The 21279-nt window shown below is 54.8% G+C and overlaps 3 protein-coding genes and 1 non-coding gene across 31 annotated transcripts in view; 3 read left to right on the forward strand and 1 right to left on the reverse strand.

Annotated features, from left to right (window-relative positions):
* The window catches only part of SIRT3 (sirtuin 3), a 21932-nt gene extending 13698 nt beyond the window's left edge, over positions 1–8234 (forward strand). For all 16 annotated transcript variants that reach the window (XM_070229086.1, XM_070229087.1, XM_023654877.2 and 13 more), the window contains 3 exons: positions 1370–1531; positions 5809–6018; positions 7673–8234. In XM_070229086.1, coding sequence (XP_070085187.1) covers positions 1370–1531; positions 5809–6018; positions 7673–7693 — 393 coding nt within the window. In that variant the 3' untranslated portion in view covers positions 7694–8234. The remainder of the gene's footprint in view (positions 1–1369; positions 1532–5808; positions 6019–7672) is intronic.
* Positions 8235–9045: 811 nt separating this feature from the next.
* On the reverse strand, positions 9046–14876 carry RIC8A (RIC8 guanine nucleotide exchange factor A). Of its 2 annotated transcripts, XM_001489135.5 has the most exons (10): positions 14677–14850; positions 14380–14427; positions 13713–14303; positions 13131–13222; positions 12395–12545; positions 11211–11306; positions 10983–11127; positions 10763–10907; positions 10230–10349; positions 9046–9845 (listed from the first exon to the last, which is right to left on the reverse strand). In XM_001489135.5, exons 1-10 carry the CDS (start codon positions 14758–14760, stop codon positions 9725–9727), a joined length of 1593 nt encoding a protein of 530 aa, XP_001489185.1. In that variant the 5' UTR covers positions 14761–14850; the 3' UTR covers positions 9046–9724. The 2 variants fall into 2 exon arrangements, with proteins under 2 accessions (XP_001489185.1, XP_005598475.1); XM_005598418.4 differs by lacking the exon at positions 14380–14427 and having other exon boundaries at positions 14677–14876.
* A 211-nt stretch (positions 14877–15087) lies between these two features.
* Positions 15088–20606, forward strand: BET1L (Bet1 golgi vesicular membrane trafficking protein like). Of its 12 annotated transcripts, none has more exons than XR_011423785.1 (5): positions 15579–16263; positions 17299–17390; positions 17672–17728; positions 17871–18228; positions 19811–20606. XR_011423785.1 is itself a non-coding variant. In XM_070229101.1 (5 exons), the coding sequence occupies exons 1-4, from the start codon at positions 15579–15581 to the stop codon at positions 18155–18157; spliced, it is 966 nt and encodes a 321-aa protein (XP_070085202.1). In that variant the 3' UTR covers positions 18158–18203; positions 19811–20606. The 12 variants fall into 12 exon arrangements, 6 of the variants coding, with proteins under 6 accessions (XP_070085203.1, XP_070085202.1, XP_070085199.1 ...); XR_011423786.1 differs by having other exon boundaries at positions 17871–18203; XR_011423787.1 differs by having other exon boundaries at positions 18026–18228.
* MIR9120 (microRNA mir-9120) lies at positions 17212–17328 on the forward strand. Its single transcript, NR_128150.1, has one exon. It is a non-coding gene; the product is annotated as a microRNA mir-9120 (primary transcript).
* Positions 20607–21279: the final 673 nt, after the last annotated feature.

Below are 21279 nucleotides of genomic sequence, written 5' to 3' on the forward strand. Positions count from 1 at the left end.
TAGTGTCAGTCCTCCAACTTTGTTCTCCTTCAATATTGTGTTGGCTATTCTGGGTCTTTTGCCTCTCCATATAAACTGTAGAATCAGTTTGTTGCTGTCTGTTCTCTGAATATTTTTAACACTTTTCTCTTTGTCTTTGGAGTTTTGCACTTTTACTGTGGTGTGTCTCCATATAGATTTCCTCTTATTTACTTATTCTGCTTAAAATTTGTAAGGCTTTCTGAATCTGTGGTTTGATATCTTTCATTGTTGCTAGAGAAATCCTCAGCCATTATCTCTTCAGACATTCCTTGTCCCTGCCATCTCCTCTCCTCTCCCTTGTGGAACTCTGATTAAACATCTGTTAGACCTTGTCATGCTCTTGCCCACAGTTCTTGGTCACTCTTCTCTGTGTTCCACCTTGCTCCTCTTTGTGCTGCGTTTGGTGTACTTTCTTCTGGACTGTTTTCCAGCTTGTCAATACTCTGTTTTGTTTAGAGAATAAAGCTGTTCCATGAAGTTTCAATTTTCCTTACTTTTTTGTTTCCGGAAGTTCTATTTGGTTCTTTTTCAAATCCACTACATTATTTTTTATATTTTTTTTATCCTGTCTTGTTTAATTTAAACATAATATAGTTTTTAATGTATATCTGATAATGTCGGAAGTCTTTGAATAGTCCATTTCTTTTGTCCAGTGTTTCTGCTGTTTTTTACTGGGTTCAGCCTGCTAAAACAAATCGCATTAGCTGTAAAGATTTATCTTAGAAAACCAGGTGTCTTCTTCCTTAGGTTTCCTCCTTTAACATCTAGCCCACGGCATCAATCCAAGTGTAGCAGGATATAATCATAATTTGCATCTACTTTACCATGGCCTGCAAGGAAATGGTTTGTGGCAAATGTTACTCATAACTCCAGCCAGTGAGTTGACGCTGACCTGAACATCTCCCAGGGCTGAGACAATATCATGATCACTTCAGCTAAAATCAGGGACAGATTTTCTCATTGAATGATGCCTATTGTAGGCCAAATGCCTTCAGAGTGCCTTCCAGGGACTGCGTAATCTGAGTATTTCCTTAGCAGCTGAGTGTCCTTGATAACCACTCCAGGTGCAGAGCACAGTGTTAGATGTGCTATATGTCATGTGACGTCCAGGATCTGCTTTCAAATACTCCAACCTCCCCAAAATTTTGGGAGCTATATGAAACAAAATTGTTAAAATGTCAATAATTGTTGAAGCTGGGTTCATTATGTACATGGGGGCTCATTATACTGCTCTCTCAGCTTTTGTGAATGTTTGAAAATTTCTTAATAAGAATTTGTTTTTGCCTTTTCCTTTTAAAGTGTTTTGCAACATCTTCCTTGGGTCCATTTTCTGTTTGTGTTACCCCAGGCCGACGTGATGGTGGACAGGATCCCCCGCTGCCCAGTCTGCACTGGCATTGTGAAACCAGACATCGTGTTCTTTGGGGAGCCGCTGCCCCAGAGGTTCTTGCTGCATGTGATTGATTTCCCCATGGCAGATCTTCTGCTTATCCTTGGGACCTCCCTGGAGGTTTGTCAAAAGGCCCAGTGGGGCTCAGAGTATGCGGGAAGGAGGCTGGAAGGACTGGGCAGAGGAGGTGGGGGCTGGTGGGGGTGGCTCCAGGTTCTCTGGGAGCACTCTGGGTCTCTACCTTTGGGAGATGAGTGGATTCAACTGATGAGGAAGCACAAGTGTTCTAGGCCTAGGGAGCAGCAGCTGGGCAGGAGAACAGGGAGAAGGGAGGATGTGCAGCTTTGGAGGTGCTGTAAGTGTGGGTGGGGCACGGTGTGTGAGGGGAAGGGAGAACAGAAGGGGTGTGGGAGAGGTGAGGTGGGAGCAGGCTTCCCAGGTCATATCACAGAGACCGATTTTGTGGGAGAAGCAGTGATAAGCCTGAAGAGATTGAACCAGGGACGTAGCTGGTCATCCTCGGGATGAGAGAGACTGCTGAGGAGCAGGGATTGAAGTGAGCAGATGTCCAGGAGGCTGGTCCTAAAGAAAGCAGAGCTGAGGGCATGGTGGTCAGACCACATGACTGTGAGAGATGGCAATGAGAGGGAACGGCTGGACTTGGAGCCTGGCGTCACTTTTTGGATGGGAGAGGGAGGTGTCTGGTTTGGTCTGCAGGGCTTCGGGCCATTTATGAGTGAGGAAGAATTTGGGGGGAGGATGCTGAGTTCAGTTCTGCCCTGTGTATTTGAGGTGCCTGGGAGACAACCATTGGACATGTTCAAGAAGCTCTTCTACATCTGAATCTGAAAATCAGGAAATTTATAAATGATGTGATGAGAGCAAGAAATGAGACCCTGAAACGAGCTCTGCCAGATTGGATGAGGCACCAAGGGGGAAGAAAGGACAGAAAGACCTACTCTCAGGGGTCCTGGCCAGCCACAAAGGCCCAAGACTGTGTATTTATTCAGCAAATCTGCCTGCTGTGTGCTGGGCTCTGTCCTAGTGCTTTGGGCAGGCACAGTAAGATGTTGCAGTAAGTTATATAGTATGTTAGGTGGTGTACCTGTTGTGGGAAAAATGACAGGTAGGATAGAAAGGCTAGGAGGGGCTGGGACTCATAGTGATATGAGCTTGGTTGGTTTGTGTACGCTTTGTTAGGAAGGTAACACTGGAGCTAAGAGCTGAAGGAGGTGAAGGTGTTAGCTGTCAACCTAAAAAGCAAGTTTGCCTGTTACTTTACCCTCAAAATGAGTTTATGCGGGAATAGCCAAAAGAATTGCAATCTAGGATGTGCATGCTCTGGCAAACCATAGCCGAATATGGAGGATGAACAGGGGAGCTGCTTTTACAGAGAAAAAGCGGGATGGGGAGGGGCTGTTCTAAAGGAAACTCCACTGGGGGAGAGTAACAGCTGAGGGAGGCAACGGCGTCTCATTGGCAGACCTGCGGCGTTTCTCATTGGCTGGGCTGTTGCTGGATGGGGAGAGAATCTTCTTTCAGTAGTAAAGTAGTTGGACTTCCTGTCTGAGATGCAAGGTCCTCTCTTCTTGTTCGGAGTAATTGATGATGTGTGATGGCGGTGAGAGCTCTCCCTGCAGGACTTCCCCATCCAGTTTAGTTGAGGTTTCTTTATTCATTACCCATGGCTAAGCAGTGGCCTGTGGGCCTGGTGGAGTGAGTGAGGTGGAGCCAGCGGTGGGGATGGTCCCACTGCCTGTCCCTCTAGGTGCTGTGTGGTGAATGGGGACACTGTGGGAGCGGGAAGAGCCAGGAGATGCCCTTAGGTGGTGATGTGGGTGGGATAGTGGGTGGCAGGTGGAGCCGGGAGAGGGTGCTGGGGCCCAGGCCTGTGTGAAGGTGGAGTCCATGGGAAAGTGTGGACACCCACAGGATCCAGGGTTGTGGCCTCAGCAGCCATGAGGATGGAGCTGATTTCCTGAGATGGAGAAGCCTGGTGGGAAGTTTAGGGGAGTTTGGCCTTGGAACCCCGATTTGAGTGTGTGGGGCTGTCAAGTGGACATGGGCAGCAGGTTAGGTAGATTTTCAAGTCTGGAGTCCAGGTAGGAGCAGAGGTAGGAACTAGGGTGCCAGAGTGAGCAGACGGAAGAGCCTGGAGTGTGAACAGATCTGGGGTGCCCACACTGGGCCTGGATGGGGGGACGGACATGGGAGGGGCAGGGAGAGGGGCCAGTGAACCGTGGTGGTCAGTGGCATGTGGTGCTGACCTGTGCTGGCTACCGGGTGTGGACACTGGGGCCACCAGGCCTCTTTATTTTTTAAGAGAAATGAAAATAGCCTTTTTTTCCGGATTATAAAAGTACCATGTTTTTGTTTTAAAAAAATTCACACATTATATATAGAGCAAAGATCACTTTAGTCGCACCAGCATTGTTAGCATTTTTCTCATGTCGCCTCAGGTGTCTCCTCTATACAACTATGTACGTGCACAGATGTGGTGATCTTCAACCAGAAGTGGGGCAACACTGTGCACAGAGACCCACCTGTAGATGCCCACAGCATCCCTTACAGCTACGGATGTGAGGGCCACCTGAGGCCCCAAAGCAGAGTGCTCCTCTGTAAACAGGGAGCTAGTCGCATTCAGCTACCTGTTGTGTTGCTCACAGACTATCTGTGTCACATGCTGTGGAAGAAATGTCAGTGTGCTGGATTGCGGAGCTCTCTGCATCTCACTGAGCTGTGACATAATTATGGTGTAAACTGTATCATGTTTTCTCAAATCTGAAATATTCTGAATTATGAAACACATCCAGCCCCAAGAGTTTTAAGACAAGGGATTATGGATCTATACCAAAATTTATTTAAGCAGTGTCCTATTGATGAACAGCAAAAATAAATAGTATGCAGTTTTTATATTAAAGATAATGTTGTGGGGCTGGCCCTGTGGCATGGTGGTTAAGTGGTTAAGTGGTTCCTGCACTCCACTTTGGTGGCCTGGGTTCACGGGTTTGGATCCCAGGAGTGGACCTACACCATTTGTCAGCCATGCTGTCACTGTGACTCACATATAAAGTAGGGGAAGATGGGCACAGATGTTAGCTCAGGGCTAATCTTCCTCAGCAAAAAAAAATAAATAATGTTGTAGTGAATATCCATGTTTATATATTTTTACATACTCATGCATACTTCTGTAGTAAATAGATATTGAGAACTTGCTTTCCAGAAAAATACACTATTACACTGCCACCAACAGTATGTGATTGATCATTTTCCCATTTCCTCACCACTACCAAATATTACCTGTCTTTAAGTTTTTACAAATCTGGTCAAAAGTAACAAGTGTGTGTGAGAGAGAGATTTTGCATTTCTGTAATGAGGAGTGGCATTCATCTTCTCATATGTTTATTGACTACCATATTGCTTCTCTCTGCATATTTGTATCTCTTGCCCATTTTCCACTGGGTTATTTTTTTCTCTTCACAAGTTGGCAATACAAATTCGTAAATTATGTAAAATGTTTATAAATTACCTGATCAATTAGCAATATAAACTTTTTGTCACATGTTGTGTTATTGCAGTTTGTTTATGGTGATAAGGTTTAAAAACTATTTTTCTGCATGGGAGTTTTGTGTAGATGACAGTGTGATAGCATCACATAGTCAAATATGTCCTCATTTTCCCTTGTCTTATCTGACTTCAGCTGTTATGCCTAAAAAGTCCTCCTCTCCTTTACTTATAAACCCTAATTTTTCTTCAAGGCCTATTTTGTTTACATTTAAATCTTTAATTCACTTGATTTTTTTTCAGTGAAAGGCAGGATTTGAGCATTTTCCTCCCAGATAAGGAGCCAGTCTCAATACCATTTATTAACCTATCCATTTCTTACATTACTACTCTTGAGTGAAAATTTCACTTGAGAGCTGGATGAAGAAGCCCACAGCCCCGAGTTAGGCCCCCTGGAGGTCCAGATAGTGAAGGCTGTGCAGAGGTGGGAAAACCGCCAGGTCACAGGGGCATCAGGAGCCCTCAGAGGTGCTCCCTCTGTGGGACCAGGTCACTGCTCTCAGGAAGTGAGAGCAGACAGGCGTGACGTGTCACATGTCAGTGGCATGCTGGGAGATGGTGGAGGAAGACAGGTAAGACTGTGTGATTGCTGGGGAGGAGCACCCGCAGAAGCTGGAGGAGGACAAGGAGGAGAGGGAGGCTCAGGGGAGGAGGAAACAAGGGCATGGAGACCAAAGAGCAGGAAGGCAACTAGAAGAAATAAAGTGGGTGGTGTGTCATCTCTGTATCCGAGGCCTTACCCTCAGTCTGTGCTGTCCCTCCAAGGCCTCAGAGGCTGTGCATGAAGTGTCCTGAGGGGTGCAGAGGGTGGATACTCTGCTCACGTTTTCCAGGTGGAACCTTTTGCCAGCTTGTCTGAGGCCGTGCAGAGCTCGGTGCCCCGACTGCTCATCAACCGGGACCTGGTGGGGCCCTTGGCGTGGCGTCCTCGCAGCAGGGACGTGGTTCAGCTGGGGGACGTGGTACATGGTGTGGAAAAGCTGGTGGAGCTTCTGGGCTGGACGGAAGAGATGCAGGACCTCATCCAGCGGGAAACTGGAAAGGTACAGACTGCTGAGTAGGGTCATCAAGGGCCTGCCTTCTTCACTGCCCTGGGATCTGGGTCCGCTGGGTGTGGAGCCATTTGGCTAAGACAGTGCAGGATCAGCTAATGTTGGCTGCGAATCCTGCACCAGGCATTGCCTGGCTGGCTGTGTGCCTGTGAGTCGGGTGCTGCGATTCTCAGTCCCTCGTGTAGATGGAGAAGCTGGCACCCAGCGCCTGCTCTCAGCGGTGGAGCAGGCACGCGGGGCCAGCAGGCTGAGCTGTCGGGAGTCTGTGCTCTCACCGCTCCTCAGCAGAGCCTCGTGTTCCCTGAAATGAAGCAGCACTGAACAGCTTGAGGCCAAGGGATGACTCTGAGGTGATACAGGCTCAGGAACTTGGAGAAGCTGAAGTTCTCGCTTGTGTGGGATGGAGCCACACCACGCACTTTTAGGAAATAATCAGCATGAGAGCCACTGACATGTCACAATCTAGGGAGGGTAGAAAGCCAAAGAGCCTTGACACTCTCCAGACCTCAAACCTCCTGTAAACAAGTGAAGTTACGGAAAACGTGGTTTCCCTGAGAACCAGCATGTGCAGCTGGGAGTTGAGGGATTATTTCCTGCAGGAGGCAGCGTTGAGCACTGGAGTCTAGTCGTCTCAGAGAGGAGAGTCGTGATTACAGGCAGGTGTAACACACCCAAAGGGGATTTCGCCAGGTTGCCAGAACCGAGGGTCTTGTTGCCCCAAGATAGACATCTTGGGAACCCCCCCCCCTCCAGCTGTGACTGCCTCAGGCCTCAGGGCCCTTCCCTCTCACCTCCATGGCTAAAGCCCCTGCCTCTCGCTGCAGCCTGAGTTCCTACAGATTGAACCAAAGAATACAAGGCTTATCAAGGAGATGAGCCTTCGCATTTACTGTTCCCACACATATTAGACATTGTTGCCACTGTTATTTCCAGCCTTTCATTCCACTTTGGCTCTTAGGGCTAAGATGTAGGTTGGTGCCATTTCCCTCTCATGTTGGGGGAAATAAAGACCATCAAATGTCCAAATGATGTTGCTGAGTCACTTTATGGAAGCAGAGAATCCAGCTAACACTGAGGCAGGCTTATGCTTTACACATTGAGGATGGAAGCAGAGACCTTGCTCTCAGGGCAACAGAGATTCGGGTCAGATCCGCCTGGCTGCCTGCACGGCACTCTTCGCCTGCCTCTGACTTCCTGTTTCCATTCAACAGCAAGACCAGTCAAGCAGCCCCTTAGGTGTCTTTGGAGGTAGTGCTATAGGGCTTGACCTGTGCTATTTTCTAGTTTCATAGTAATTTATGTCAAGTGGGTTATGATTTTAGGGGGTTATTTATTTAAAAGGAGTTGTTATCCAAGAATAAACACTGAGGGATGAATTACAGTCTAACCTGAGTTACTTTTCCAAATAGTGAATGTCTTTGAGCATGTGACCTTCATACATCTTGATCGGCTACTTAATTGAGGCCCTCCATTTAGCCACCCAGTTCTGCCCAGCCCTGCTGGCATGTCTTTACTTGGCTCAACAGCAGAATTTGCAAAGAGGCAGAAAAGCTTCCGTTTTATAAAACTGCATCCAGGCCCTGAGATCTGTGGGTCTGCCCAGGTGTTTTTGGATAACTGATTCCCTCTCCCCTTTGTGTTCCAGCTCGATGGACAGGACAGATAGAAGGGTGACAGCTGTCCCTCGTAGCAGAAGTGGTTTCATGGGAGAGTCACAGCCCATTCCTGATGAGACCTCGTGCCTGAAGAACAGCTTGGGCAAGTTTACACATTGTGGCTGAACTAGCACGTGTGCACATCTTCCCAGGTCGTGAGCGCTGTGCTGACAGGTAGGGTAGTGATCACACTTGGAGACAACCTGGTCGCAGGTACAAAGGAGCTGCCTTTTTGCTGTGGTGGTTTTAGCTCTTCACTCTGCTCAAGCTCCTAATGCCAAAAGATTCTGACCCTCTTGAACTCAGACTGACTGGAATCCCAGACCAGATCTGCTGTAGTGTGTCTAGGTCTCCATGTGAAGGGCAGGCTCAGCATCTGTCCGTTAGAAACACCCAGTCTTGGGCTGAGCTGCCCCAGTCACGTCCCAAAGTGTGGTCCTCGGTCCCAAACAATGCACTAGGGTCTTCTAGCATGTTGGTCTCCTTAGAAGGCTTATTTTTAATTAGAGAAAGCTCCTTCATTTCTGGCATGAAATAAATTTGAAAAATTGAGCATCCCTTCTTTTTGTCTCAAAGGGAATGCACGTGCTAACAATGAATGTGGAAGGGGGACCTTGGGGTGCATGGGTGTCCCCTCTACTGGAATAATCCAAGGACTGAGGTGATCCGTCCCTGGATTCACCCTGGAGAGGACTCTCGTGCCCTCTCTTCCAGCTGAGAGGCCCCAGCACCTCTCACCTCCTGGTCACTCTCCCCCAGAAACTCATCTGTTCCAGACTATTCCAGCAGCTTTCCACGTCTCCTTGTCCCCATTCTCCCCACCAGGCCTTCTTTCAGTAACACCGCTGGACTGAGCCTCTAAGGCATGGAAGGCATTACTCACAAACCTTGGCTGGCTCCCGGTTGCCTGCTGGGCTCCCTGACCCGTGCTCAGGCCACGCCGCTGCCTGGGCTCCCCGACCTGTGCTCAGGCCACGCTGCTGCCTGGGCTCCCCGACCCGTGCTCAGGACACATGGCTGCCCAGGGGGAACCTGCTGTGAGCTTCTTGTTCCTGCACAGGTTCCTTCTGCTGGGTTTGCCCGAGGCCCTGCGTGGACAGCACCTCTAGGCACACCTTCCTGACTCCTGGCTGTGACCCCACGTGCACTCCCTCCTTTCTAGCATTGTCTCCTACTGGACCCCTAGGCTGGAGCTCACTTGGAATAGATTTAACTGAGATTTCAGAAGGGGGTCTGGTGGCCTCACTCCTCAAGGAGAACAAAAGACAAAACTGTTGAATTCTGAAAAGAATGAAATTAGTTCCTATTTCTTCTTAATGTGCCTTCGCTTGAGATTTTACACATACATTCACAAACACACTCATTCTTGCCCGAAACTCTTTATTGCAGGATGATGTCTTTGAGACACTGTGTGGTGCATCATATAAGTCTAGATTTATGGTTTTACAAAGGATATTTCCTTCATGTATTTATGGTTTAAGCTAGTGGGAGGGATCAAGATTCACTTGTCACAACCGGTGAGAACTCAGGTGCTGTGGACCCACAGCAGGTGGCTGAGCCAGGACCAAGAATGGGAGGAGCCCACTGGCCCTGTGCTCAGTGGGGAACCAGCAGAGCATACCTTGGAAGTGTGTTTCTGATGTTGGTATATAAAGTTCTAGCAGGTTCTTTTACCCTGTGAAATGCAGTGCTTGCCCCACACACTGGTCTGGGCCCACTGTGGAAGTGCTTTCGTCTGCGTGCACCCACGCTCAGCCCTTGGTCCCCCAAACACACGCTCATTTGTGTGTCCAGGCAGCAGCCTTTGCACATGTGAAAGAAACCACTTCGTTTGTGAAAGTGAAGGCTGAGTTATCAGAGCTGTAGCAGGACAAGAACCTCGCAGTCCTAGAGTTAAAAAATTGGACCAGAGGCAAACTGTGAACAGAACTTTGAGAGAAAAGAGAAGGTGGAGGGAGGGCTGTAGCTTCCCCGGTCACAGCCCCAAGGACGTCTCTGGAAGCAGCACCAGTTCTGAAGGGGGAGTGGAAGAGCGGCCATCCTCAATCAGGGTCCGAGTCAGGGTCTGAGGAGAGCTGCCCCTCCATGGTCTGGCACATGGCATCTTGCAGGGATGTCAGGTGACCCCGAGGACTCATCCCCATGGGCTGGATGACTCTGTGCCTGTGGGGGAATTGTGTGGTGGGGCTGGGTCCTGCTCATCCCCGACTGCCACCTGCTGCTCCTTTTGACAGGGAAGCCTGGGTAGGAACTTGTATCCCTCAGGCCTGAATCCTCACTACTACCTGGTGGCTCTGAGACCTAAGGCAGTTTCTTAGTTTCTCTGGGCATCAGTTTGCATCATCTGTAAGATGGACATGACACTGATTGCGATCTAACCCTTCCCTGGGGGTCTTCCTCCAGGACAGGCAATTTCAAGCATGAGTAATGCAACCTTGCCGGAACCCTGCACCCTCCTCTGACTCCAGCTCCCAGGGCTCACAAGACAGGACACACGTCCATCCTCCTTTCTACTGGCTGTGGGCCCCGCCTTGCCACACCACGCACCTCGAGAGCTTGTCAAACATGTTCACCAGCTTCATGGCCTCATGCTCCTTCTGTTCCTCCGTCATGCCCTCCATGGGGTTTGGTGGCTTTTCCTCCACCCTCCCGGTCACTGGGTTTATGCTGTTTCCCAGAGGAGGGGGGTGGGGTATCATTAGTGACTCTCCAGGACAGAAGGGGCTGTCAGGGGCTGGTGGGGCCCCACATCTTCCTGCTTGGGCCTAGACTGGCAAGAAACTCACTCTCCTGGGGGCAGGGAGAGGTGAGGCAATTGCAGGAAGAGACCTCCCTCCAGCATCAGCAGTTAACCAGCCCCTATCCCTGGACCGCCTGGTCCCTGGACTGCTCAGCCCCTTCAGCCTCTGTGTTCTCAACAAAACATCCGATGTCAGGACACATGTCATGTAGGAACAAGTGCCTGATTCCCAAAGGTCTTCTGCATTTGTCATCCTGTCCTGCCCACCCCATGGGTCCAGATGGTGTGGTAACAGGGATGGGGGCAGACTGAGGGAGCCTGAGGACATGGGGGCACACACCTGGCCTTGGCTTCCTTGTACTCATCTGTGTCCGTGTCCTCGTCCTCCGAGTACTGGCCCTCAGGCCGGCCCCCAGCCATGAGGCCCCTGGCAGCCAGGAGGCCGGCGGCGTTCCCATAGCCGGTGTACTTGATGAACCGGGGCACTGAGGGCCAGGGCAGAGATCAGCGTGCGAATGTGGCCAGAGAGGGGCAGGCTCGGGGCTGGGCCCCCTACTCACCGCTCTCCGAGCACAGAACAAACAGGAACTCGGCTGCCACCCTCTTCACGTCGGTGTCCAGGTGTGTCATGAGGCGAACAAGCTTGTTCCGTAGCAGTTCCCCGACCTCAGGCCGGGTCCTCACGTCCCGCAGTGGGGGCAGCACCTGGGGAGGCAGCATCCCTCAGCCTGGACTGGAGTGGCCAGGGTCTGTGAGCAGGGCTCGGTCCCAGTGCCCCAGCCCTGTACCTGGGCCTTCAGGAACTTCCTGGCGGGGCGGTGCATGCGGGCACACTCCGTCAGCACGCTGAGCACTGGGGCCACGCTTTCCTTCAGCCTGTGCGTCTGCAGGAGAGCCTCTGTCACCGGGGCCGTGCCCCATCTGACTGGAAGCCCAGGGGCTACATGAGCTCTAGGCTGTGCTGGCACGAGGCGCTTGGGAAGACGCCCTGCCGCAGGCAGTCAGCTGAGGGGCTGAGAACAGGCAGTGGGGGTCTGTGAGCTTCAAGAGGGACGGGGACGGAACCTAAGTCAGGAGGCCACTTGCGTGCTCTGTGACGGGGCACATAACTGCTTTGCGTCCAGCTTCCTCATCTGTAACCAGGGTTGTCAGAAAACCCAGCCTTTTACAGCTCTTAGCACACCACTGGCACATAAAGTGTTCTTAGAAAACAGCAGCCAAAAACACAAGAACAAAATCCCTACTCTGTGGGCTTCATGGACCCAGAGAGGCGGGAGCTCCTGTCCCTCCCCAGCCTCCCCCCACTTACCCTCCCTGCACCCCAACGCCAGCTGCAGCAGTGGCAGGGACAGATGGTCATGGCCTGTGCGTCCAGCGCCAGGTGTGTGACCTAGCTCACAGCACACTGGGGTAACATGGATCCCAAGGGGTCTGCTGAGTCTTGGTCTATTGCGCTCTTTAGCTTGCATTACGTCTGCAAGCTCCCAGAGGGACTGGTCAGACCCCCGGATGGCCAACATCCCATGGTACAGTTGCAGGAATCAGGCAGCTTCTGGCTCAAGGTTCCTGTGGGTCCCCTCAGGGATGCCAAGAGATAGCTGATGCTCGTCACCAAGGGCTGCCTCTGCTCAGAAACACTAAAAGTCTAAGGTCATAAGCAGGCAGTAGAGCTTCTCAGGACCGCCAAGAAGGATCCACTAAAAAATCTAAAAAGCAGATGCTGAAAACTTGTTTCCTGGGAGTAACCAGCAGAAGTAAACCTTCAAGTGCGTGTGTGGGAGGGTCCATGTGCTTCTTAGGGAGGAGTCTGGCTTCCCACCTGGCTGGACCACAGAGCAGCTGGAGGAATCACCCAAATCACACTGCTGAGCTGATCTCCACTTACTAGCATGGATGGCACAAAAGCAGTGACTGCAGCTATTGGGAAAGCCAGAGTCACTAGAAAGCCCACACAGCAAGACCCACTGCCCACCTGGTGCAGACGCTTCTCCAAGAAGCTGAGGAGGACACAAATCACATCCATGTTCACTCCCAGGAACTCCAGGGAGCCTTCGTGCGGCTCCAGGGTCAGGAGGACGTCCAGACACTTGAGGGGCAAGTTCCCCAGCAGGTTCACTGTGTGGCTAGAGACAGATGTTGCGGGGGCGGGGGGGGGGCTTGGTAAATCGAATCCCCCAGCACAGGTACAACCCTTGGTACCCCCTGCTGGGGCCACACATAATGTGAGCCAATGTCCAGGAGCCTAAGGAGCAGCACTAGGGGCCAGAATTGAGAAGAGGACTGATCTCAGGGGCACTCCTGCTCAGTGGCATGGGTCCCTGAGGAGGGGGCACTATTTTGCAGATGCCTCACCTGTGACCCTCTGTCTGGGCTGAAGCACCATACATGACCTCTGGAAAACCAGGACCTGCCCCCAGGCACAGGTCACTGAGAACAGAAGTGAGTACCCACATTGCTCTGTAGAAACCACACCCTCCACTGCCACTACCTAAGGTCCAGCGACATGTTCCTGTTCCCAGACTCAGGGTTCTCCGGTCCTGGCCCCATAGTCTAAGTGATGGGGCTCTTTGGAAACACACTGGTGTCTAGCACCACGCAGACTGATTGAAGACTCTCTAAGGTGAAGCCTGATCCACAACCAGAGCTGGGAACCATTGTCTAGACACGTGAGCACACTTCCCTCCCAGCACAACAGGCCCCACCCTCACCCGTGGAACTCTTCTGTGCGGTCTCCAGCAGCAGTGACCATCACACAGTGCCGCAGGAGGGTTGCCAGGTGCCGGTAAAGGGCAGCATCTTCCTGACCAAAGAATAAGAAGTTCCTGTGAGAGAGAGCCCCACTCATCCTCCTACTGCGAGCTGAGGTTCCACTGTCTGCTCCACTGCAGGACGGGGTGCACTAGTTACACATCTCCCCTGCTACACACCTGGCTTCTTGGCCTCTCCTACACGACCCAAAAAGTACTCTCCTGATTAAGAACGTCAACGGACCTTGGAACAAAGTCACGCTCTGTGCTCTGCCCCATGCTCACAGCCACAGGACTGGGAATCTCTTACAGCCTCCCCATGCACCAGACAGCACTCCTGCCAGGCTGCAAAAGCCAAATGTGCTCTCCACCTCCCTCAGAAGCCTCTCCTGGGGCCCCTACCCAGGTGTCTCCCTGCTTCCTCCAACAGGCTGAGAGCTCCTCCTGTCCTCTCACAGAAACTTGAAGGTACACAGCAGGGAGGCACAGCCAGGAAATGTCCAAGCTGTTAAGCCCCACCCTCGGGTTCAAATCAGCCCTCACCTCGTCCACCTCTCTCTTGATGGAGTCGAAGGTAATGTTGAAGAGCACTTTAAGGATCTCCATGGCCCGCTCAGTCTCCTGGGGAGGAAGGAGCTCAGGGGGGCTCTCTTCAGAGCTCATTCCCAGGGTCAGCTCCAGCGCATCAGTCAGCAAGCGCACTCCCTGCAGCTCCTGAAACAGCTGCTGGCGCACGTCGGTGCGAAGCGCAGTTAGCAAGAAGAGAAGACGCAAGTCAAAGAACTGGACGTCGTGCGGGAAGCTGCTCTCGCGGTAGAGCCCCACGCGCTCTGCGAGCCTCACCACCAGGCGGGCCTCCGCCGCCAGCACCTGTGCCACCGGGCTGCTGAGCACAAGATTGCACAGGCACTTGAGAGACTCGAGAACAACGTCCATGTCCAGGGGCTCGGGGACCGATCCCCCGGAGGCGGAGATGCCAGCACAGTAGGCAAGAGCCTGCAGGCTCTGGCGGCTGATGAACGGGTCCAGGCAGCTGCGGTCCCTGGACAGGATGCGGATGCTCTGCAGCCAGGTGACGCGACGGGACGGTGGCAAACCCTGCTCCAAGACCGAGGCCAGTAGCTCCGCCAGTCTCTGTGGGCGGGGAGGAGAGCGGCTCCACCAGGCCCCTTGACCCGGCCCTGCCCCCTTCCCTGCGGTCAGCACCCACCTTCCTGTCCTCCTGCTGGGCGTCATCAAACGTGAAGCTCTGGGAGTTCTGTAGGGAGACCCGGGGCTCAGGGGCCGCAGGTCCGCACAAGCAGGTCCCGGGCTCCGAGACAAGGCCCGAGGCTGCAGCGCCGCTCCGAACAGACGGCGGCCCGCACACTTGCCCCCTGCAGCGCGCCCGACTCCCCTAAGGCTCCTCGCAAGCTCGGCGCCGCTACCCGCCGCTCCCTTCCGCCCTCGGCCGCGCCCACCCACCACACCGCCGCCTTGCACGCCCCACGGCCAGTGCTCCGCTCACCTCCCGGTTGTACGCGCGCAGAGCCTCCATAACCACGTCCTCCTCCCCCGTTTGGACGGCGTCCGCCACCGCCCGGGGCTCCATCGCGTCCCCGGGAGCTGGCGCCGGGAAAGCGGGAGCGACCTCACTCCGCTGCTCGGGGCCCGAGTTCGCCCGCCTCGCCCCGCCCCGGTTCGGCGCGCGGGGGTGGCCGGGACACGCCTGCGCGGCGCCGCGGGGGCGGGGCCTGGGCTGCGCGCGCCTTAAGGTGGAACAGCCCGCTGGAACCAGAAGGTTTTGCCGCCCAGGCTTCAAGATCCGACTCTGTGATCGTCCGACCTCAGATGCCGAGACGCCCTTGAGCCGAACAGTGACCCTCCGCTTCTCGCCCCTGCCCCTCCCCCCCCACACCCCGCGCTCCTCTTGTTGCTCAGAAGGAACAGGATGTCGCGTAAAGCCGAGGTGGGACGGGCTTTGCAGCCCCGCACCACTTGGCTTGTTAAACGGGTGTTTGAGTGCCTGCTGCACGCGAGGCGCTGGTGATGTTGGCGGACAGGACCCGCAGGCCCCTCCCTCCGTGGAGCGTCTGTCCCAGAGGCGAGGACGGACCCGGACAAACGGACACACGGGACGATTTTAGGCAGGCACCGTGCTGTGAGCGGAAAAGGAGAGGCTGGCGGCTGCAGAGGGATCTGAGGACGTGCGGACGGGAGAGGGCCTGGAGGATCTGGGGAGGGCATCAGGCACAGGCGGGAATGGCCGTGGGGGCTGAGAGCAGGGTTTAGGGTTAGGAGGAAGGCAGAGCCCGGCCGTGCGCGGCGGCCTCCTCCCTGGGAACTCGGACCCACGGCCGGCCTGGAAGAGCAGAGATGATCGAAGTCGCCATTCCAGCGGGTCGTCGGGAGGACTGAGTGACACAGCAGATGCCCCACTGCGGTGGCGGCGACAGAAGCACGGTTCTCCTGCCCTGCCTAGCGCGCCGGGCCCTCGGGCAGCGCCTGGTGGAGGGGCAGCGCCCCGACCGCTGCCCCGGCCCTGCGCCCCCTGCGCGTCCTCTCCAGGGGCTTCCCTGGCGTCCCCTGCGCGCTCGCTCGTCGCGGGCACGAGCTCCGCTGGGGCCTCGGGGGCGGCTTTGCGTCGCGACCCCGCCCCGCCTCTCGGCCCGGAAAGGGCCCGTGAGCTCCTCCCAGTTAGGACCTGACACCGCCCTCGAGGGCGTGGCTGCGACAGCGTCTCTCGAAGCCGCAACTGGCGTTAAAAAACCTAACGCCCAAGCGGCCCGAGTCGGGCGGCGGAACAAACGTCAGGCCACTTCCGTGCCCACCGCGTCTCCTCGGCGCCCTGAGCCGGAGCCTCGGACGGAAGGGGCGGGCCTGAGGCGGAAGGGGCGACGCCGGAAGTTTCTTTCCCGAGGCTGCGCCACGTCCGAGGAGGTTGGAGCCGAGCCCGCACGATGGCGGACTGGGCGCGGGGTGAGCGCGGGAGAGCAGACCCGGGTCCTGCGGGCCCCGCCCAGCCGCGCCGTGGAGGGGTCGCGGGGCCCTGCGTCTGCTCCGCGAAGCTGCGGGGTCTGCGTGCCCGGAGCCCGTACCGCTCCGCCCGTGCCAGGTGGTTCTGCCCGGGCCTCGGCCGGCCGCCTGGGCCCGGAGGCCGCCCCTAGGAGGGAGGCTGTGTGTGGTGGGAGGGCCCAAGAAGGCCTCGTGGCGCCCGGGCCCTGGGCACCCCCTTTGCCCTTGGGAGCCCCGTCCTCGTCTGCCTGTCTCACCGGCCTGTTGTGACCGTTGAGGAATTAACGTGAAGTGGTTGGTAGGACGCTGACACCCCTTCCTGTGGGGTCTGTGCACATCAGTAGTTCTAGAGCTGCGCCCCCGTTAGATGGGTCCTATTGAGGCATCTGGCCGGGGGCACATTTGCACTCTGAACTTGGGGGAGGCGGTTCTCACCCACCTGCTGTGACAGCAGTTCCATACCACCTGGCACAGCCCTAGTCATGGGCCAGGTCTCGGCAAGCACAGTGCCCTGGCTGTCGTACTAGGACCTGTGTGGGATGCAGAGGCAGCAGGCCTAGGCCCTGCCCTCGGGATCGACCTCAGCGTCCCCAGTTTTGGGTGTTGGGGAGCTGTGCTCGGTTGTTTCCTCCGTGGTTACTTGTCACCTTTTGAGGACCGAATTCACAGGTCATCCCTGCAGGCCACCACTCACAGTCTTTTCTTGATTTGTGCCAGAGTTTACTGTTTTTTTCTGAGAAAGGCCTCATGTACACTGGTGGTGACATCTGTGGAGAGATGGTACAGGTTCTGTGACAAAGTATCAGAAAATGCCAGTTGGGCTGAACTCTGGGGCTGTACATCTTGGGGGTGCCCATCCGTCCTGGCCTGGGCATGTACCCAGGGCATGTGCTCATGTGATGGGTGCCCACACACACTTGTCTACGCAGGCGGTCTCGTGTGTGAAGTCCTTGTACCGGACCTTCGGTTGGGGCTGGACTTGTTCATCAGACCCAAGTGGGCTCAGTCCCCCCAGACGTCCAAGTCAGCCATATGGGACTGTAGTGAGAGCCTTGAGGCCACAAAGGGCTGTCATGCAGGGATGAAGGGCGGTGCCTGTGGGTGGATGCACTCCTCAGTCTCCCTCTCTCTGCAGCTCAGAGCCCTGGCGCTGTGGAGGAGATCCTAGACCGGGAGAACAAGCGGATGGCTGACAGCTTGGCCTCCAAGGTTACCAGACTCAAATCGGTCAGTGGGGGTCCTCCCGTTTCACCTCCACCTGGCACCCTGGAGCAGGGATCAGAGGGAGGGTCTAGGCCTGGAAGGGTTTCACGTAGTTCTCATCTTCCTTGTCCCATCCGTGGAAGCACTCACCTGTGTGAGGCCCAGGTGACACTTGGACCTCCTGACCTCTGCTGGCAGCACTGTGTTTGGCAGAGTAGTTGGCAGGGTCTGCTGGTCTTATAGGGGGTCAGGTACCATCCTGTGTGTCTTCCCTGGCCTGACTCTGATCCCTCTGTCCTGACCAGCTGGCCCTGGACATCGATCGGGATGCAGAGGACCAGAACCGGTACCTGGATGGCATGGTAAGGGTCTGTGGTATGTGTGAATATTTTCGTCACCTTTGCCCCACTTCGCCTGCTATACAGGCCCCCATGTCTCCTGCAGCATCTTCACGTGGGTCTTGGAGGCTGCACTCATGTGATGGTGCTGGGATTCCTCCCTCAGGACTCGGATTTCACAAGCATGACGAGCCTGCTCACGGGGAGTGTGAAGCGCTTTTCCATGATGGCGCGGTCTGGGCGAGACAACCGGAAGCTCCTATGCGGTGTGGCTGTGGGACTGATCGTGGTCTTCTTCATCCTCTCCTACCTTCTGTCAAGGGCAAGGACGTGAGCCAGTGGGAGCTGCCTTCTGTGGGTGCACGGGGCAACCAGCGTCTTACCCTGCCTGATGTCTTGGGCTCCAGAGGACCTTCTACAAAATACTCCTTTGAAACGATGATCGTGGCTTAGGAATCTTCTTCCTTGTGGCTGGGAGCCCATGGCTGCTTCTGACCCAGTGAGCTCATGTTGGTTGGTCCCAGGTGTGCAAGAGGCCCTTTCCTTTGGGGAAACCAAAGTTCAGCCCCCTCTGCCAGCCCAGGTGTTAGAGGTGCCAGCAGAGCCAGGTCTGAGCAGAGCAGCTAGGGATCTTGGATGTGGCCACCTGTGGCCAGCAGCCCTTCCCCCGCCCCTCAGGACTGACGTCTCCAGGCTCCTCTGTCCCATGCTAGTTTGGGTAAGGCCATGTCTGGTATCTGAGGTGCCTGGAGCTGATACAGGAAGAGGGTGTGGTTGTGAACCTCAAATCAGCACTGTTTTCTCTGACCAGGTCTCAGACCAGAGGTGGCAGTGACTCCTGACCAGGGATCCTGAGCATGGGCAGACCAGTGGGAGTTGAGAGTCCTGTACTGGGTCTCTGTGCCTGCTCTCCAGTCCCATAGCTGAAGCCCGACCCTCGGGGAAGTTTAGGGGCTTGCGGATGAAGGAGTGGGCTGCAGTCTTGGCTGAAGGCGCTGGGCCCCGATCCTTCTGGATCTCGTGGCCATGTATCCAGGAGCAGACACTCGCATTTTCTCAGGATGCAAGGTCTTCCCAGCACCAAAGATGTATTTTCGGAGACAAGATGTCTAGAAATAGGCCCATTTGGCATTTCAGAGTCAGGAAGGGTGTGGGGGTCCTTCTGTGTTTCTAGACAGGAGGCTTCCCTGTAAGGATTCTCTTCATAGGACCCATAGGTCACTTCTTTAGGATCACTAGGCAATTTCCCTTCCCCTAAGTCCAGCGCTTCCTCCCACAGCAAATCTCCCCTTGCTATGAGGGAGCTCTGAGCAACCCCCTCCTCCCCAGCCTCTGCAGACTGCCCTCCTTGCCCACCTCTTCCTGGGCCTTCACTACCCGCTTTGTCAGCCCCATGCTCGCACCAACCGAACCACAAGTCCAGCTGGACCAGTGGCCTCTTCTCACCCCACAGTGAGATTCCAGCAGCTTTGTTTTCACATGAAAACACTTGTAAGAAATGAGTTATCGGCTCTGTGTTGTTCCTTGTCCTTGTTCTTATTTTCTGCCTTCCCAGTCACTCCCTTATTTCCCAGTCATTATTGGCTCACTGTTCACGCACCCACGTGGTCACACCTTGTGTGGTCACACATATTGACCACGTGTCAGCCACAGCCTGGTACCTGTCAGCTCCTGACGCCCCTTTGCTTTGGTCTCCATCCCCGGGCACCTTGCCTCCTGGTGCCGCTGCTGCTCCTGTCCTCCTCCTTTCCCCTTCCTCTCCCACTTCCCTCCAGCAGCCCAGCCTCTCACCACAGCACTCTTCTCCGTGCCATCACACCTGGCTGGGCCCTTCAGCCTCCTGGAGGAGGAGGATCCCACCTTCTTGCTTCCAGGTGCTCTGTTCTGATCACCCCACTCCTTCAGGTGTTCTTTTCCAATTACCGCACCCCTCCTCCAGGTGTTCTGGTCGCCCCACTTCTCCAGGTGTTCTGATCACCCCACCCCTCCAGGTGTTCTTTTCTGAGGGCCCCACTCCAGTGTGCTCGATTCTCACCCAGTGAGATCGATCTTCCTGCCTCCATGTCTCGGGCTTGACTGCTTCCCCCTCCCGACATTCCTTCACAGGTTCTCGTGGTCCTTCCTCACTCCCCAGCGTCACTGTCACCATGGCTTTGGATTAGCCTTCTGCTCATCTCATCACACCTGTCCTGGGGACCTGCCCACTGGTCACCAAGCTTGATAGCCACTGCCTGCACAGTGTCTGCATCCAGTGTTGCCACAGGCCTGCAGACACACTTGAACCCAAGCTCTGCATCCCCTGCCTTTCCTGGGCCTGAGGTCTAACCTCACCTCCTGAGAGCTTGGCTCAGCCACGGGAAGTCCGTCACACCCGAGGATGCCGTTGCTGTGCTGTGTCCGCTCGTCTTGCCAGTGCAGACTCGGAAGTTAGATTTTGTGTTTCAGGGTGACCTTGGAAAGTGCTTTTTGCTGCTCTCTTGAGACCTCCGTTTTCACCTCAGGTCTCTTGTCTCTGCCTCCCCACTTCCATCTCCTTGGCTTCCTGCAGCCCTGCCAGTTCTTGGGGTCTGGGGTTTAGTTCCTTTCAGGTTTGCTTTTTGTTTCTCATTCTCGTTGTTTTGGGATGAATTCCATGGAGGGGGCGTGGCAGCCCTGCTGCCACTGTGGCAGAGCAGGGTTTCCTGTGGGGTCTTTGCCTCCCTCTGCTCGGCCCTGTGCCCTCAGCACCTCATCTTGTGGATCACTAGGGTTTGCTGACATTGATCCCGATACTGGGACAACAAAGAAGGACCTGGGTCCCCAGTCTGTGCCAAGTGGGAACAGATTGCCCGGTCCTGTCCCATAATTCAAGGACAAGACATTTAACACTAAAGGTTGGAATAAACAGCTTCATGACAAAGTACACTAGTCTTTGGTGTCCTTGTTTCCCTGCTGGCTTGAGAGAGTTTTGTCTGGAACTGACTATGGTCGACAGACTGGCTGTGGGCATTGACTGTCTAGACCCTCCTTCCTTCCCCGTCTCCGGTTCACCAGGGTCCCTGCACCCCTCCTCATTTGTCCCCTTGGGAGGGTGGTCACATGCTTGCCCTTTCCTACTGGTCAACCTTTCTCTGCCCAAGTTTCAGTCACTCAAGTGGGGCTGATGATGGCGTTATCTCTTAAGGATGAAATGGATAAGCGTGAGGTGCTTAGAGCAGTGGCCTGGCAGGGTCACAGCTGAGTGAGGGTCAGCAGCTGTATTGTGCTTTGTACAGCTACAGCCGACTGTCCCACAGGGGTGACGGACAGGGACAGCTGCCCTGAGGTCCATAGTGACCTCTCCCCAAGGTGGAGTGAAACCCAGAGGTCTGGCCTTGGACTCTGCAGCCTCTTGGAATGCCTCTCCAGGTACAGCTCAGACACCACCTTCCCTGCCCGCGTCCTCCCATGCTTCCTGTGTTACCTTTGATGTGTGACAGGTAGCCTTAAAACTTAGCCACAGGGGCTCGCCCCATGGCTCAGCGGTTAAGTTCATACATTCTGCTTCTCGGCGGCCCGGGGTTCGCCGGTTTGGATCCCGGGTGCGGACATGGCAC

This window comes from Equus caballus, chromosome 12 (genome assembly GCF_041296265.1).
Source record: "Equus caballus isolate H_3958 breed thoroughbred chromosome 12, TB-T2T, whole genome shotgun sequence".
Classification (NCBI taxonomy): Eukaryota; Metazoa; Chordata; class Mammalia; order Perissodactyla; family Equidae; genus Equus; species Equus caballus.